This window comes from Platalea leucorodia (genome assembly GCF_965183815.1).
Source record: "Platalea leucorodia genome assembly, chromosome: 2".
NCBI classification, from domain to species: domain Eukaryota; kingdom Metazoa; phylum Chordata; class Aves; order Pelecaniformes; family Threskiornithidae; genus Platalea; species Platalea leucorodia.
This window is the reverse complement of record NC_138824.1, coordinates 86,531,468-86,547,572: the sequence shown is the minus strand read 5'-3', so window position 1 is coordinate 86,547,572 and position 16,105 is coordinate 86,531,468. Positions and strand designations below refer to the sequence as shown.

The 16,105-nt window shown below is 39.9% G+C and overlaps 1 protein-coding gene across 1 annotated transcript in view; it reads right to left on the bottom strand.

Annotated features, from left to right (window-relative positions):
- Positions 1-16,105, bottom strand: part of PHEX (phosphate regulating endopeptidase X-linked) — a gene marked incomplete at both ends in the record, with an annotated part of 109,780 nt that overhangs the window by 17,286 nt on the left and 76,389 nt on the right. The window contains one exon of the mRNA XM_082337844.1: positions 11,156-11,214. Within this exon, the coding sequence (XP_082193970.1) occupies positions 11,156-11,214 (59 nt within the window). The remainder of the gene's footprint in view (positions 1-11,155; positions 11,215-16,105) is intronic.

The window sequence follows — 16,105 nt, the reverse complement described above, 5'->3', positions numbered from 1 at the left end:
CTTAGTGAGGCTTCAGTGCAGCAAGAGATATATGAAAGTGATAAAGTGTAAGCCTAATTCCATATAGTCTATGAAAAATCAAAGGTAAATGAACACACTTAGGCACGTTGGTAGAGGAGAGCTATAGACTCTTAAGGCTGTAGAGTCAGTCTAGCTACAGGAATTACCTGATTGCTTCTGGTAGACTAACTAGTTGCTAAAAACCTGTCAATGGAGACACTCTAGCGAGTGATGATCTACTGATGTTACACATAGCAACCAAAATTGTTCCTCAAATTTAAAGTCACATGTCTATGTCTGATTCCTGGATGACATTTCAGTGCCATGATTCTGAAGACAGTGGACCTGAACATGATAACAGTTTAACAGTCCAAAGAACTGCTAAATAAAACAGACACCTATGGTCAAAGTTTGTATATGCTGGTGAAAAGTGTCATCCTTCCAGGCCCAAATGTGGAATTCGCTGTCTCACATCAGGAATTCCCATCTATAAAGCACAGGCATACACCTACTTTGAAGGTTACCCCACATGGGCGTCGTCTTGTCAAGGAATAAACAGTTTCCTTGAGTGATTCGCTTGCTTTCCCAGGAACCTCTGCTTCAGCTTATGGGTCTCTCTTCAAGAAATCATGTGGCCGCTCAGATCAAAACAAAAACCACATTCACTTGATTCTAACCCTATTCAGGTTTTTTTTGATAGATAGGACATGGATTTCTTTATATCTGAGATAAATTGTCAGGGAAGATTTTTGTCCTTTCCTTACAAAGTCTTTAAAGATAATATGCTGAGTGTAATTCCTGTCAAATGATGTGGCAGGTGGCATGTCCTCCTGGCCTGCCCATCTGCTTTTTCTCCTCCCTGGCTGCCTTGACTACCTATTTGCAATTAGCTTACAAAAAGTGTGATTTTCAAACTTACTTTCTGAGTGTTTTATTTCTCTTACTTCTCTAGATGCTGTTTTGTTGTTTCAAGCATGTTATCATTTGCTTTTCCAGTGCTACAAAGCACAATTTTACCAATGTCAAGAACAAAGTTTTCCTGATCTAACTCTCTTTGCCTCCTAGTGCACACAGAAGAGTATTTACTATGTATGTTTTTTTAGACATCTCACAACAATGGTACACTCATGCAACCCAATTAAAATTCCTTGTCAGTACACTAAGTTAAGAGCTGGTGTTAAGAGCTGGAAATCTAGTCTGAACTACATTGCCTGGTTCCTTCCAAATATTGAACCTCAGGAAAGGTTTTTGGACATGGCAAAGAAAGAATTTAATGAAGGAATCATTAGGGTCCATTAACCCTGAATGATCCTCTCCCCCCAACAGTAGATGAGAGGAACTGTGGCCAAAAGGAACAAATGAGCCCATACTGAAGATGGTATGAACCAAGGTAGCACAGTCACCCCACAAATCATGTTTAGGTATTACACAATCCTGTGTGCCTGTCACTGCACCAAGAGGTTATCAAGATCTTGTAAGGAGCTGCAATTATTTTGTCCAGGTATAGACTTGTGTAGTGAATTTGCACTTGTCTGTGTGCCAGGTAGAGGTAATGTACGTTATCTACAGTAAACTAGGTGCAAACCTTCACTCAGGCTCATTCATCTAAGAAATATAATCTAAAGGTGTCGTCATAGGACATTGCTGAAACACTGTGAGATATGAGTTAAGCCATGAGATAAAGTTTTCACTGAACAAGTCGTGTGAATGAACAGGAAGAAGCTCCAATCCTGAATCCATATAACAGGTTGATAATTGTTTTACTCAAAGTCAGGATCCATTTCAGGTAAGACATGCCTGAGCATAGAGCTTGTTGAAGGATTGGTTTCTGCTTCTTGGCAGCTGTGTGAAACACCTTTGTAGTTTGATTGCACTAAAGGAAGCTTAGGAAGTATTTTCAGGCCAAAGCAGAGTCAGAAGCCACTAGAATGTAATACACATTTAAGAAAAACTCAGGGAACTGGATTGTATTACCCACAATAGATTTTTTTTTTCTTTTTTAAGGAAAAAAGTTATCTACTTTTGAAAGTGATTCTTGAGAAGCTAGTAAAGCAAAGGTGTCCTGTTCTCCAGAGATTAGTAGCACTAAATGACGGAGGGTGCTGGTCCACTATTGCAATGCTACAAGGAACATATTCGGAATGGGCAACACAGGGCATCCCTCTGTATGCAATGTCTCCCTCAGGCAAGCATCAACCAGATAATCCTTGGAGGGAACAAGGATAACAATGTCCTAGACCTAGAATCTCCTTGAAATTATAACAGGAGATAGATCACCTGACAGTTTCTTATTTTGTGCTGTTTTGAATCCCTCAATTTAGGCAATTCCCTTGTGAAGTCTGTTTCTTGCTTGCTTGGCATATTGTACCTAAAAGAATTAATGACAAAACTCAGAGAGCTCATAGTAGGCTGTAGAAGCAATAAATGCTAATGGGATTATTTATATGCCACTCAAGCAAGTGAGTTCAAGCAAGCAAAGCATTGATCTGGAGGAGTAAGTCAGCCAGACTTCAGAGAGTTTCACACCTGAAGGAATGGATACAGGCACTGGGAAGGTACTTTAAGCTAATGCTTCACCATAAATTTAGCCTGTACTGCATCTGTTCATGCTTTCTCCCTCTACACAGCCCCAGAAGAGGGATATGGGCTGAAAGCCTCTCTCTGCATACAGTTTATTGCTAGCACAGGCTTGGAGCCTACACTCAAGGCCATTACTCACCAACAGCACACGGAAAGTAAACTGTGTTGTCTTATTACAGACCCCACCCAAACCTATCTGCCATATGTAGGACCTGGACTTGCAGAATCTGCCTTGCCTGCCTACTTACAATCTACCTACTTTTGGAGCAATGCCACAAGATTGAGCATCATTCTGAGATAGGCAGTGGTGTCACATACCACAAGAGCACTGGAGGTCTGTGGGCAGCTGAGTTCAAGCTGTCACAGAACACCACTAATACCCTACATCCATGCATCTTACAGGTGGCAAGGTAGGACAGCCAGGCTAGATCGTCCTCCAAGTGGACTTTGTGCCACTGATCACAACACCTTAGAGCCCAGCAGTTCTGATCACAGCCCTTTAAGCCCAGTAGTTCAACCAGTTTTCAGTCCACTTGACTATCCACTTGTCTAGCCCATTCTTCAGCAGTTTATATTCGAGAATGTTATGGGAGACAGTACTGAAAGACTTGCTAAAGTCAAGGTGAATCACATTCACAGCTCTCCCCTCATCCACCAAGTTAGTCATCTCATCATAGGTCAAGGAAACTATTTCCAGGATTTACTCCATCATGTACACAGGCACTGATGTGAGGCTGACCAGCTTGTAGTTCCCTGGATCTTCCTTCTTGAAGATAGGAGTGACATTTGTTTTCTTGCAGTCCTCAGGAACCTCCCCTCAGTCACCACAAGCTTTCAGAAGTAATCAAGAGTGGCCTCGCAATGACATCAGCCAGCTCCTTCAGCACTCATAGGTGCATGCTGTCAGAGCCCATGGACTTGTGTCTTGCCCAATCTGTTTAAATATTCCCTAACCTTCTCCTCCTCTGCTGAGGGTAAGTCGCCTTGCTTGAGACTCCCCCTCTGGTCTCAAGGGCCTGGCATTCCTGAAAGCCAGTCTTACCAGTAAAGAATGAAGCAATGAAGGCATTGAGTATGTCGTTCTTTTCCGTGTCATTTGTCATGAGGTCCCCTGCCCCATTCAGCAGTGGGACCACATTTTCCCTAGACTTTCTTCTGTTGCTGCTATGCTTGCAGAAACGTTTCTTGCTGCCTTTCATATCCCTCACCAGATTCATCTCCAGGTAGGCTTTAGCTTTCCTAACCCCTGTGTCTGGACCCTTGAACAGTGACTCTTTGCTGAACTTTCCTCTTACTCAGCTTACTGTTCTGGAACGCAGGGGCATTTCAAGCAGTGGAGTATATCTGGTTTACTTCAAATATTTCACCCTGAATTTATGCTGATCTTGAAGCTCTGACAGCACTCTTTGCCTGCACAGGACTACTTTTAACTTAATTGAAGGCTTCTAGCTTCATTTTATCCATTATAGCAATTTTCAGCCTCTCTCCACAGCAAGGTGTTATAAAGCTTCTTAGAATATATTTCAAATTTGAAACAATTTTTTTTCCTTTTTACAGAGGCTTTACTGCCAGTAATGAATCCATTTACCAGCTAATACCTTTACAGTATTATTATACACATTTTGCAGATGAATGCCCTGAGACTCAATGTAATATTGTTACTTCACCGAGGAGACACAAGCAATCACACTTCATCTGATAGTTCACTGAAACGATGCAGACTAATAACGGATGAAGTAAACTAAACACACACGAGATGGCTCACCAAATCATGAGGAAATTTGGAGTTCAAATCTAAATATGAATTCAAATTCTATAGTTCAATAATTATTCAGTCACATTGCATGATATTTTTAACTGAGCAAGACAAAATCTAGTAAAGCCTTATTCCAAGTCAGTGCATTTACAATTTCCAATTATTAGTTGGTTTGTTTAAAGCAACTTCTGACAGGCTAGTGAATCCAGTGTGTAAATAGTGGATATGGGAGACAGCTGTACTAAATTCTGTGATATGCAGGGTACTCTGCTATTTTTTGTACTGGCAATTCTCAGATGTGTTTAAAAGCTGTAACTTGCTTTTCAAGTGTCATTGAATCAATTCAGATGGAGAGTTGTAAAGGGATAAGATATAAGCAGAAGACTAACTGCTGGTCAGTAAACAAAAGATATTGAATTCACATAAGGAATTAAACATGAAGACAACTATGGTGCTGATTAGTTATCTAAAAACAGCACAAAGGTCGGGATACATTAGTTTAAAATGGTTCCACAGACTTCTGTTTGGACAACTGAATCTCTTCCCAGTGCCTTTTGAGATGACTTCGCATGTCCTACTTGGGCTCTAGCTGCCAGTCTTGATGGGCAAGGGTCTTCTGCAAGTTCGCTCTCAGATACGCCAGACATGAGGAAACATATTGGATGCTGTAGAGCATCCCAGACAGCTTTGAGCACCTATATGTAGGTGGTTAGGATCAAACTCTCTGCCATAACATGGACCTGAATCCTATGCTTAATTTCAGGTTTTATCCTGTGGACAAAGAGGACAGAAAACATAAATTGTGTAAAGCACAGTAACCGTTCCATGTTTTGCATGAGTACAAGGCTTAACTTTCTGAGGACTAGTAGAATAAATTCATTAACAGATAAAGAGAAGTGATGGTCTAAGCAGACGACTCAGCAGCCTTTGGTTCAATTCTTGGCTCGGTTTTTGCTTCACCTGACAAGAGGATCTTTGCTGCTCATGAAAAAGAGAGAACCCAGCATTTCCCAACCTCAATGGGACAACATGACAAGAAACGTGATGGTTTGTAAGGGGCCAAGGAATACTGTATGCTAAGGGACTAGGAAACATGTGAAAATACCTGCTTTTACAAGAAACTTTAATCTTTATTTTCTAAAGGAAACAACTCACTAGATTCCCCAGAAGAAAAGAAAAGAGCAAAGAACCTCCTGTTTTATACTTTTATAGATAAAAATTTTAGGAAGGAGAAATAAAAAAATGCATGTAAGGATCATGCATCATCTCACCTGTGACCATAATTAAGTAAAAGAGAATACTGGTCATTAGTAAATAGGGAGAACTGAAAATGATGGCTCACTTAAGAACACTTAAAGCTTACTTAATAACAGGGCTTAGAAAGTGTTTAGTCCAAATCTGTTATGTTCATTAACCTCCTGGAAACTAAGAGCGCACTTGAAACTACTTCATCAATAACCTTCCAATTAGTCTAGTTCTTAAGGGAAGAGAAAGTGCCCCTACATACAGTCCCCTTGTCCTCCCCCGTCCACAGCACCATGTGCTGTTTGCCAGCACTTCCCTGGCTCCTGGCAAGATAAGAGGTCTCCCTTGCAACTCACAGCATCAGCAAGCTGCCAGCATCAATATCTGCGTGCCACTTTCTATAAAGATGATACTTATTGGCTAATATGAGCTCTCATCTCTGGTTTTCTCTATCAATGCTAATTCAAACGTAATTTTAAAATTCTGGTTTAGATTATATCTTATTTCTGTAACATGTAATGAAGCCACTCTCTAAAGAGGCCTCTTGACTTTCACTAGAGAACTGCAGTACAAGCACAAATGACTTACAAGGAGCATGGGTATAAACTTACAGAGGTAGTATCAACACTACTTAATTATCCAGTACATGTATTTAAGCTTACACCTCATGAGTGTGTTGTGTATATTTGCCTCAGTTCACTGTAAATCTCCCTTTCATTACTGTTCACAACCCACAAACGTTACTTTTTTTGATATATCCTAGAGACATACATATGTAAAGCAAATTAAATAAACCAAATGTCTAATGAGCAGTTCCTTTCTATCCTTAACATATTCAAGGGCCAATATTTTAGTGCTGTAATGAAATAAAACCTTTTCTTCAACAGAATTATGCTAGCATACTTTGATCATCCGTTGTATCTATTTTCAGCACATATTTGTTGACTTCTCTAGAGCCCATTAAAATAAAGAAAGTCTTTGGGAAAGTGTTTTTGTGCTCCAATGATGATAATTAAAAAGATAGTATTAATGCTGCTTAGATTATATGAAGTGTGCTTAGATACCTTTTTAGAATCTAAAGACAATGACTTGTACCTGTTGTCCTTGTTAAGTACCCATAATTGAGGGAAAAATGACTAGCAAATACAAAGAAAATTGAAAAATTATTCAAATTAGAATTGAAAAATTATGAACAACCATTAGAAACATGCATGGTTGTTAATCTAAGACACTTTGAATTATGGAAAAAGAGGAAATAAATAAATAGAACTCATGTACAGAGAACATCAGGAGCAAACTTATATAATAATAAGATAAATTATATGTACCATATTTTATAACTCTGCTCTTTGCAGCATATCTTACCTTGATGCATCTACTTATTTCTCCTTTGGAGATATTAACAGAATTGTTGGCCATTCAAGCTATCAATAGTTTAGTAATAAAAATTAAATGAAGCAATAGCAAACATAAGGATGTTTGCACTAAAGTGCAGCAAAATTTGTTACAATCTACAGCATATGCAAGTTTTGCTGTATCCTCCCAAATCTAATCATTTTCTAAGTCATCTGGTTTCTACTCTCTATTAATTTTCACTTTTAGTGAGGAAAGATCTTTTCTTTCAAGTAATTGAGTAGTCAAGTAGTCAAGTTAAAAACACTAACAGCTTGCCCATATATGAAGATTGCATGGACTTTTATGGAGATTGCGGTGATTTCTTGTTTAATGTTTATGTCAGTGATACAGACTACAGAGACGGAAGAATTTGTAATTCTTCCTTCAGGAGAGTGTCAGAGACGTCCTTGTGCTCTGAGCACAGAAAACAAAAGCATCTTCCTAAAGTTCAGAAGTGATCAGGACATCCACATTCTCCTCCACTTCTGCAGGTAGCTGATGATAGCTCCTTTTCAGAATCCATGATTCAAGGCACTGATGTTGCTTTTTCTTTAAACTCTTTCACAAAGCCTTCAGTGACTAATCAAGTTTGGAACTGGTGTGGTTATGTTGATAACATCACACAGCACATTTCCATTTCCAAACTGAACGGTCTTAATTTTTAGAATCAACTTTGGAACCAAGTATTTTCCAGTTAATGTAGAAGCTGCTTTCCAGAAACAATTTCTATTATGCATTTTAAAATTCTCATTTCTCAAATTCTCCTTCTTAGTAAACTCATTTACCAAGAGCAAAAATAGACGGGCCTTGAACACACTAAAATCTAGTTTGCTCACTGAAGAGCAAGGGCACTCAAGCAGATGAAGAGCCTATCTGGTTCACTCTCTTATTTCCAGCAGTGACCAGTAGTAGATGTGTAGCGACAGAGCGTCAGGCACCTATCTGTGAGCTAATTCTTCTACTAGTATATCTTTCTACCTTCCAGCAATCAGTAGCAGAGGAACCTGTCTTCCTGGACCGAGTTGATATCTGTCTGTTCTTTTTTTCAGAACAGAACACCCCCTTTTTCAGATCATCTGCTAATACAGTGACCAGCACAGATCCTCATATCACACCCCTCCAACTATTTTGAAAACAAGTAATTTGTTCCTACCTCCTTTTCGTATTTCTAATTAGTCATTAATTTATGAAAGGACTTTGTCTCATGACAACTTCCAGTTAATAACATTGGGAAAGCATCTCATCAAAAGTGTTCTGTGGAAATAAACATAGTATATCAAGCATACTTACTTACTTTCTGAATTTCAAAAAACTCTAATAGACTAAGAAAGCATGATTTTTTCCTAAAAGAAAAAACAAAAACCAAGTCACGTTGACTCTTCCCCATTAGATCGTACACTTATTCATTCTCTCTTGTTCATTCATGTTGTGGTCATGAGCAGTTTCCTTCATAGAGGTGTAAGAATGACTTTTTATGCAGATCCCTCTGGAAACTCTTCTGAAAAAAAGGTTTTGACACTTGCCACACCTATTCTTCCTGTGCTAAGGCCACTATAAGTGTTAAGCTATATGTCAAAGCTGGTTGTTTGGCAATTTCTTGTCCAAGCTCCTTTGAAATACCTGAGAGAATATTATCTGGTCCTTATATTTGTCACAGTTCATTTTATGAATTTCTTCTAAAGTACCTTCTTTAGACACTGAATTTGAAACACTTCCTGGGACTTACCTCCCATAAGAAAAAGCTCCAGGATAAGAACTTCCCAAACTCTTCCAATGCAAAAAATTATCTTATTTTTATGCCTTAGAGACTCTCCTCTTCCAGTGTATTTGAAAAAAGGTTTTATTATTTGTTCTTATGCTGTTGGTCCTCAAAGTCTTTGTGGGCTTGCTGTGTACTTGCTATACATACTTTGTGCGCTTCCTATAAATACTTTACATTTAACTTGCTAGAGTTCATGTTTGTTTCCTATTCTCAAATGACTCTCTTTTGTAGAACTTCTTTTCTGTTGTTTAACTGGGCCTTTAAAAAGGCCACAGCTTTTGTAGCATATCACCAGCCCCTACAGAACTTTCTACGGATTATTACTGAAAACATAGCTGCAAAGCAGTAAGGTAATAACTGCTGGGCGTGAGATTTGCCCAGCAGATACACCACACAACACAAGTATGCACAGGTTCACAAACTTCAGTCTCCCGCAGCACGGTTCTTTCCCAGCGGCGTTAATGGGAACTCAGTTGTGATGTGACAAATACTTATGAGCAACTTCAGACCCAAGCATGTTCCTCCCACATTTCACGGGGGCCTCTTCCCCTGCAAATCACACCGGCCAGCAATGGCAGACAGTTTGTACTGTGCCTTTCCGTGAATCTTCCCTCCTATTGTGCATCATTTTTAGGGCATGATTACATTAGTACCTCTCTCTCAGGTAGGAGAGGGCTTTCTTCAGCAAGAGCCACCTAAATTCTTTTTCTCTTAGCAACAGCCCTAAAAGGACAGTGATCAGCACTATCCGAACTTCAAGGTCAGGTGCCAGCAGTACAAGAAGGTCAGCAGTTATGATAGAAAATACAATTGCCTCTACACCCATGACTGATTGGTTACGTTTGACAGTTCTCTGCTTCGTGACACTGTTAGACACAGCAAGTGTGAAATTTAGCTTCAGTGACTCCAGCCTCTCATTACAGCTTCCTCTAATGTGCCACAGCAGAGAGGCTGAGAGAGCTGAACGCTGCTGAAACTTGAAAGGACTCAATATTATAGAAGACATAACAGCGATGGTTCTCATTTCGCGCTGACCGGGCTTCCTCTCTGTTCACACGATACATCTGAAGCTGCAGTGGTGGCCAGTGCTTAGTTCAGCAGGAACAGCAGCTGCCATGCTTCACATGTACCTCAGAGCTGCGATCAGCTCAGGGAAGCCTGCCTCAAGTTCTCCCTCAGATGATCAACACAAATGTGGCTGCTTAATGACAGCAGCCCTCTAATTAAGGTCTAGGTCTAGGCCTAGAACTAATTTTAATCAAAAGAACTGCCTAATTATCACACACACTTTACAAATGAGCTCACTTAGAGACAAAAGAATTTAAGTGAGTGGTTTGAAGGCAAAAACTGTTTACAGAAATAGGTAGGAGCAGATATCCAGATTGCCAGTCCTCTGCTGTAACCTCTTCAGTGTGATAAATTCATTTTGTGCCTTTCAAAAACTACTTCTCTCTGCGGCCAAAAGAGATTCAGGAGAAAAAGGGGGAGTCGCTCAGCGATTTTTGACACACCTGTCCTTGGGGACCAAGACCACAGAGGTTATGGCAGCTGCCTTCCAGACCCTGACAGCACAGAACAAGAAGGCTGATTTAACTTGTAAAGCTAATAAGAGTGAAGAGAAATGTCAGGGTAAAGACAACACTGTTGTACACAGAAATACTGGTATAGACTTTTAAAGCTAGTTAGAAATTTTCTATGCAAAGTCCCATTAAAGCAAATGGGAACGAACATCCAAATCCATACACATCTTTGAAAAACTCATCTCTTTTACCTCATGTCCTTCCAAACCAGGATTTATGCTCTTGAAAAACAACCAGTAACTAAAATTAGCATAAGATATGTTGTACTGTACATACAAGATAATTTCATCAAACTATACAGGTAAGAATTTTAGGTTAACTACAGATACCATTCCTTGTCTTTGAAAGTATTGAACAAATATCCTGGACTCCCCTTCTTAGGTTTTCTGGCTTATATCACAGTCTACTCTAGTCACGTTTATTGCTACATGTTTATTAATACTAGAGGACTGAGATGCTATCACTTGAAGAGTTACTGCATATTTATGGAGGTATGTGTACACGTGTTTTTGCTACAGAAAACAGAAGACAGAAACATCAAGCTTTAATAAAAGTGATTTAAAGTAACATTTGCAATGGACAGAGTACACACACAAGCGGTCACTGCAACTCAGCTGACACGGGATAACTCATTAAGCAACAGTAAATCAAATTTGTGGGAGCCCTTGCTTTTCCAGAACTATCCTCTCATTTAAGATGTCTCACAGCTGAATTACCAGGTTTGAGCTTTTGATTTTCAGTCACAAACACACAAACTGTACAGATATTATCTGAAGCTTGATACATATATTTCCCAAACAGGCACTTTATAAGGAGGCTCAGAAGTCAGATACTCACTGATCTGGTTGGTAGATGCACTATAAAAAGCATTTACAGTAGTTGGGCTTGTAAACCACCTGTAGCAAGAGCAAAAGAAATCGGCTGTCAGTACACTTACACATCTTTATGAATAGAATGAGCAAAGATAAAAAGTTAACTCAGTGGAAGGAATCAAAAATGTGAAAGACCTAGGCTACATTAAAGTTTAAGTATTTCTCCATTTCGACACATGCTACCTGCACTTTCTAGAACATTGAAATCTATTGTTTAATGGTTTTATTTTAAGTGCAGACAGTCAATGAATGTTCAACAGGAGCGATTGTTAAGCTTCCCGTTACCTAATCTCTTTTATTTCTAAGTGACCATTGTGCTTGTTAGGTCTGCTGTGCTGATGAACTGAAGTTCACCCAACAGAGGCTGCAGCACTGATAGCAGCCGTGAAAACTCTCTTAGGTGTCTTTCAACCATGTGTGGAGAAACTCCCCCTTGAAATTAGAGGAGAGCATTTTGAAACGAGTGAAGTGGCTTTAGACCCTTTGCTGAACAACTACTTGAACAATTAGGATGATGCCAGCAACATGGGCAGGAGCTTTCCGGGAACTTAAATTGAAAATAAACAGCTTCACATTCTGTACCCTACACAATGAACATGGCTATCAGTGTGCTCATAAACAAATGGACCTCTTGCAAGGCAAAACAAATCTAAAAAGGAATATCAGCATTTCTTCTCATAGTTAGATCTCTCGTACACACTGGAGGGAAACCTAGATTTGAATAGCAAATAGGATTTATGAATTTCCTTAGCCTAAGCTCATGTATATTGGCAGTGGTTTCACCCATATGAGTGGAAAATCTCAACTGGCTTCAGCAGATCCAGATCCTCTCAAATGAAACTCTGAGTTCAGTGAGTCCAAGATTTCACTTTATGATTTTATAAGGAAGAACTGAGATAAAAGCAAAGTAATAATGATGATAAGAATTAATGGTTAATTCATAATAAATTAGAAGCAACTCTAGTAAATGTCCAAACAGGAACATCCTGATGTCTTTCTTTAGCAATGCATTACTCAGAAGTTTTATAAAGCCAAGTGAATGCGATGAAATTGCTTTCGAAAATTTCTTTCAAAGAGAATACAAGGGAGCTGCAAAACAAGGTAAGGCAAAGGAAGATCTATCAGAACATGGAAAATGTGTGATGTCAGTGACATTCACGTACACAATCTGTGCTTTAAAATAGCACCATCAAATGAATGAGTTATCTACAGATCCCGACTGTTTTTCTGGCAACTGATGTCCTCACGTAAACCATGCAACACAGGCGAGAGTTTTAGAATGGCAGCATTCTGTCCTTTATCAACAAATTTATCTGTTTCTCTCACCTTCAAGGCTGAGCAGCTTATTTTACAATGCAGCAACTACAAAAACTAACCAATGAAAGCAAAGGGTGATGTCATGTAAATATCTTAACCATCGCATTATAGGCTTTAATTGCCTCAGGTAACTCTCTCTATTTTGTTTAGTAGGAGATTCTGAAGGGGAGGAGCAGGGGGAGGTTTTTTCCTGGTGTGTTTTCTATTTTCTCTATAATGAAGAGATTAAATGTTAGAGGTAATGTAGTAAGATAATTGAAAATTGAAGAAAGAATGCTTATGGTGAGGGGATAAAGAAAAAATTAGGGGCTTAATTAACTACATCTCAATTTCATGTCTGTTTACAGCAGCAATCAACTGAACTGTTTTGAAGGATGCAAGCCAGCCGCTTGTACCGTGGGACCTGCTCTCCAGGCTTAGCAGTAGCTCTGGAGGACTCTGTCCCTTTTTTGACAAGGAGAAAACCCATCTGAAAGGGACCCATCTGAAACACTCAACACTTGAATTTAGATTTTACTGTAAGTTTGAACAAAGACACATAGCATTGTGACTTCCACATCACCCTGTTGGCTCGTTTTACTTACAACAGCCTTTCTGTTCTCTCGAACAGCAACTTTCAAGCATGAAAAAGGCTTCCAGGACAACAAATCCTCCCTTTTTGCAAATCTTTCTTAGAGTGAGTGTCTTACAGGGCCTCTCATTTCCAGCCACAGGATCAAGGGCCTGAGACAGACAACAAATACTTCAAAACACACTAATGTGTTTTCCTCTTCTCCCCATCCTCTTTGCTGTTGCAGCCCCAGGGGCTCACTGCAGCTAGTTCAAAACAGGAACCACCACAAGCAGTGGTTAAAGAGCTCTTCACTGACAAGCGACACCTCTCTACCGGTACAAGTTTGTACCCGTTTTTATTGGGTGAGGAGCTAACCAGTGATGCACGTAGTTGTCACCACAGGAGCACCTCACTCTGCCCAAGAGCAACCGCAAATGCTGTTGCCATTTGGTCCGCAGCTACCAAGGGAGGACATCACACCACTGTTGGCCATGCTTTCATACCTATGAACTCGTAGACTCGTAGCTCATAGACTAGCTGTTAAGACTCATCACAACATCCCCATCCTGAGACTCCTTCTTTCTTCGTGATCTACCACTGCAATAACAGAGCCCACCCTGTTTCCTGAGCTTAGTATGAGCCAAAGACTGATAGCAGCCTTGATTTTCTCACTGTAAAACTGAACTAAGTTCTTTCCAAGTCGCCCTTTCATAATGATGCCTCAAGAATGACCCCATATGATGTTTGTTATGTTTTTAAGTAGCTAAGAAGATAAGACTTAGCAGCTGTACCAAGGAGTCAGGAAGAACAAGAGTTCTCTAGTGACAAGCAGAGTATACTGCTGAATTTCATATTTGACATTTAGACACTCAGCAAGGAGTATATTTACACTCCAGCATTTTGTTGTACCATTCTGAGCCACTCTCAAAAAGATTTAGGAAGCATTTTCCACAAAAGAGCAGAAATAAACAAGATTGCTTGCATTCAGACTAGCAGAACAACTTCACCTCTCATCTGTCATCCTCTTTCAGTGAGCTCCTTGAAATGACTGAACCTTCAGTGACAGACCTTAACTAATAACACATCAAATTACTATATGAAGGTCTGTAATAAATAGCTATCACTGTTAAATTTTAAGGTGAAGCAAATTCAGAAATAGCTCTCATTCCTGTTTGAAGTCAGATTGCCTGGGCCTTTGCTCTAGGTCTGCTTACAATTTCAGTGCATTTGATCTATTAGCAGAAAAACAGAAAAAAAAGACAGGCATAACAAACTCTAAGCTCTTATTAATTACAAACTAAATTAAAAAAATCTAGAATTGTTTATACTGTTTCCATTTGCTATTAACATGTGAAAAAGGGACAGCTTTATATGATGTCCTGTAACATTACCTATCAACTAGTGCAGCAGTCAAAACCTAATGCTTCAGACTTGACACTTGTAAGTTTGAGATTTCTCTTGTAGAAATAAAATCTGAAACCTGCACTGAGATAGCAAGTGGGGCAAATACTCTCTTAGGTTCATGTTTCTTTAGGCTACAATTTTTTCCATGATATCCTCCTTTCTGAGTTGAGAGTATAGTGTGCTACATTGCCAGTCATAAAGAGGGGTGACTGAGAATGTTTACAATACAGGGAAAAGCTTATTAATTTATTTAATTCTCTGTAAAGCACAAACCGAATTTGCAATTTGTTGTCTCAACTTTTTGAGTCAGAAGAAATCACTCAGGTGGAGCAGAATTTTGTGTTCAACCTCTCAAGTAAGATTTTTTTTTAAAAAAAAAAATCATATAAGTAAAGAAAATGTATTTGTGAATGTACAACGCACTTAAGCTGGTTAGAAGTGAAAGGCCGTACAAAGTTGCTAATGAAACTGGAATCTGGAAAATCTCTTCCCAAGAAAGGACTATAAAGAAAAACTTCTAAAGGGGAGGCAATGTTCAAGGTGACTTTCACAAGTGTATTTCCTCTTCTCATTTTTAGCCTGTTTTATACATTTTCCCATGTAGAAACAGAGGATTAGCCTCCCAGGCCAGGCTGCCATCTGTCTTCCCTGGGGCTGGGCAAGAAACTGGGACAGTAAGGCTGGGTGCAGCCTCCAGTGCCACATCACTGCTTAAAATGAGGTTCAAAGACCAGGAAAAGGCTCCAGGAGGCTCCTTTCCAGCCTCTCCTCTCCAGGGCAGGTCCACCCACAGGATTTCTGAGCTCTCCAGCAGCACCTCTCCAACAGACAACAGCCTGTCCAGTGTCTTTCATGGCTGCTTTCACCTTTTTTGCAGAAGGAGCTTTTGCACTGTCCTCAATGGCATCCAACCCAGCACCTCTCAGAGCTGTCCTCCCCTGCGGCACACCAAGAGCCAGGGCTTACAAACAACAGTGTGCGGTCAAGAAACTGGAATAGGTCCTGGAAGAGACCCAGGAATATTCTCATAGTACACTTCCTCTGTGTCCTCTTATAGGGCTGCTAAATGCCTACACCTCCAGCACTGAAAGTTGAGAGAAAAGTGAAGAAAGATTTAGCCAGGTCTAAAAATCTTAGAGGAGATATCCTGGCTTCAAAGGATAAAGATTAATAATAATGAAGTGGTATGCCCAAGAAGTCCTCTGATCCCCTGCTATTTGCAAGTATGATATCAGTGTTAAGCAGAATAGAGTTGATCACTGTTTAAAAGGTGTGGGTGTGTGTTTATACATACATACACATATACACACACATGTGTATGTACATATGTATGTGTGAATGCATATGGCTCCATGGATGGATAAGCAAACACCACTAAAACCCTGTTTCTCCTTTATCTTTCCCTTCCACATGGCCATCACTTCCCCACGCCCTGCCTTTCACCTCCCTCTGCTGTAGTCATGTCTCACCTGGATTATTATAATTGTCTTCACGCCCGGTCCCCTTCCTCCCACACTCCCCTCTTCCAGCCTCGCCTCCTCCATTCAGCCCTCTCGATCCAACCTGCACTATTTCGTGCATCATATTCCTCAGATCTTGCCACAAATCCCTTTTGTATGTCTCTCTCCTGATACCTGAGCA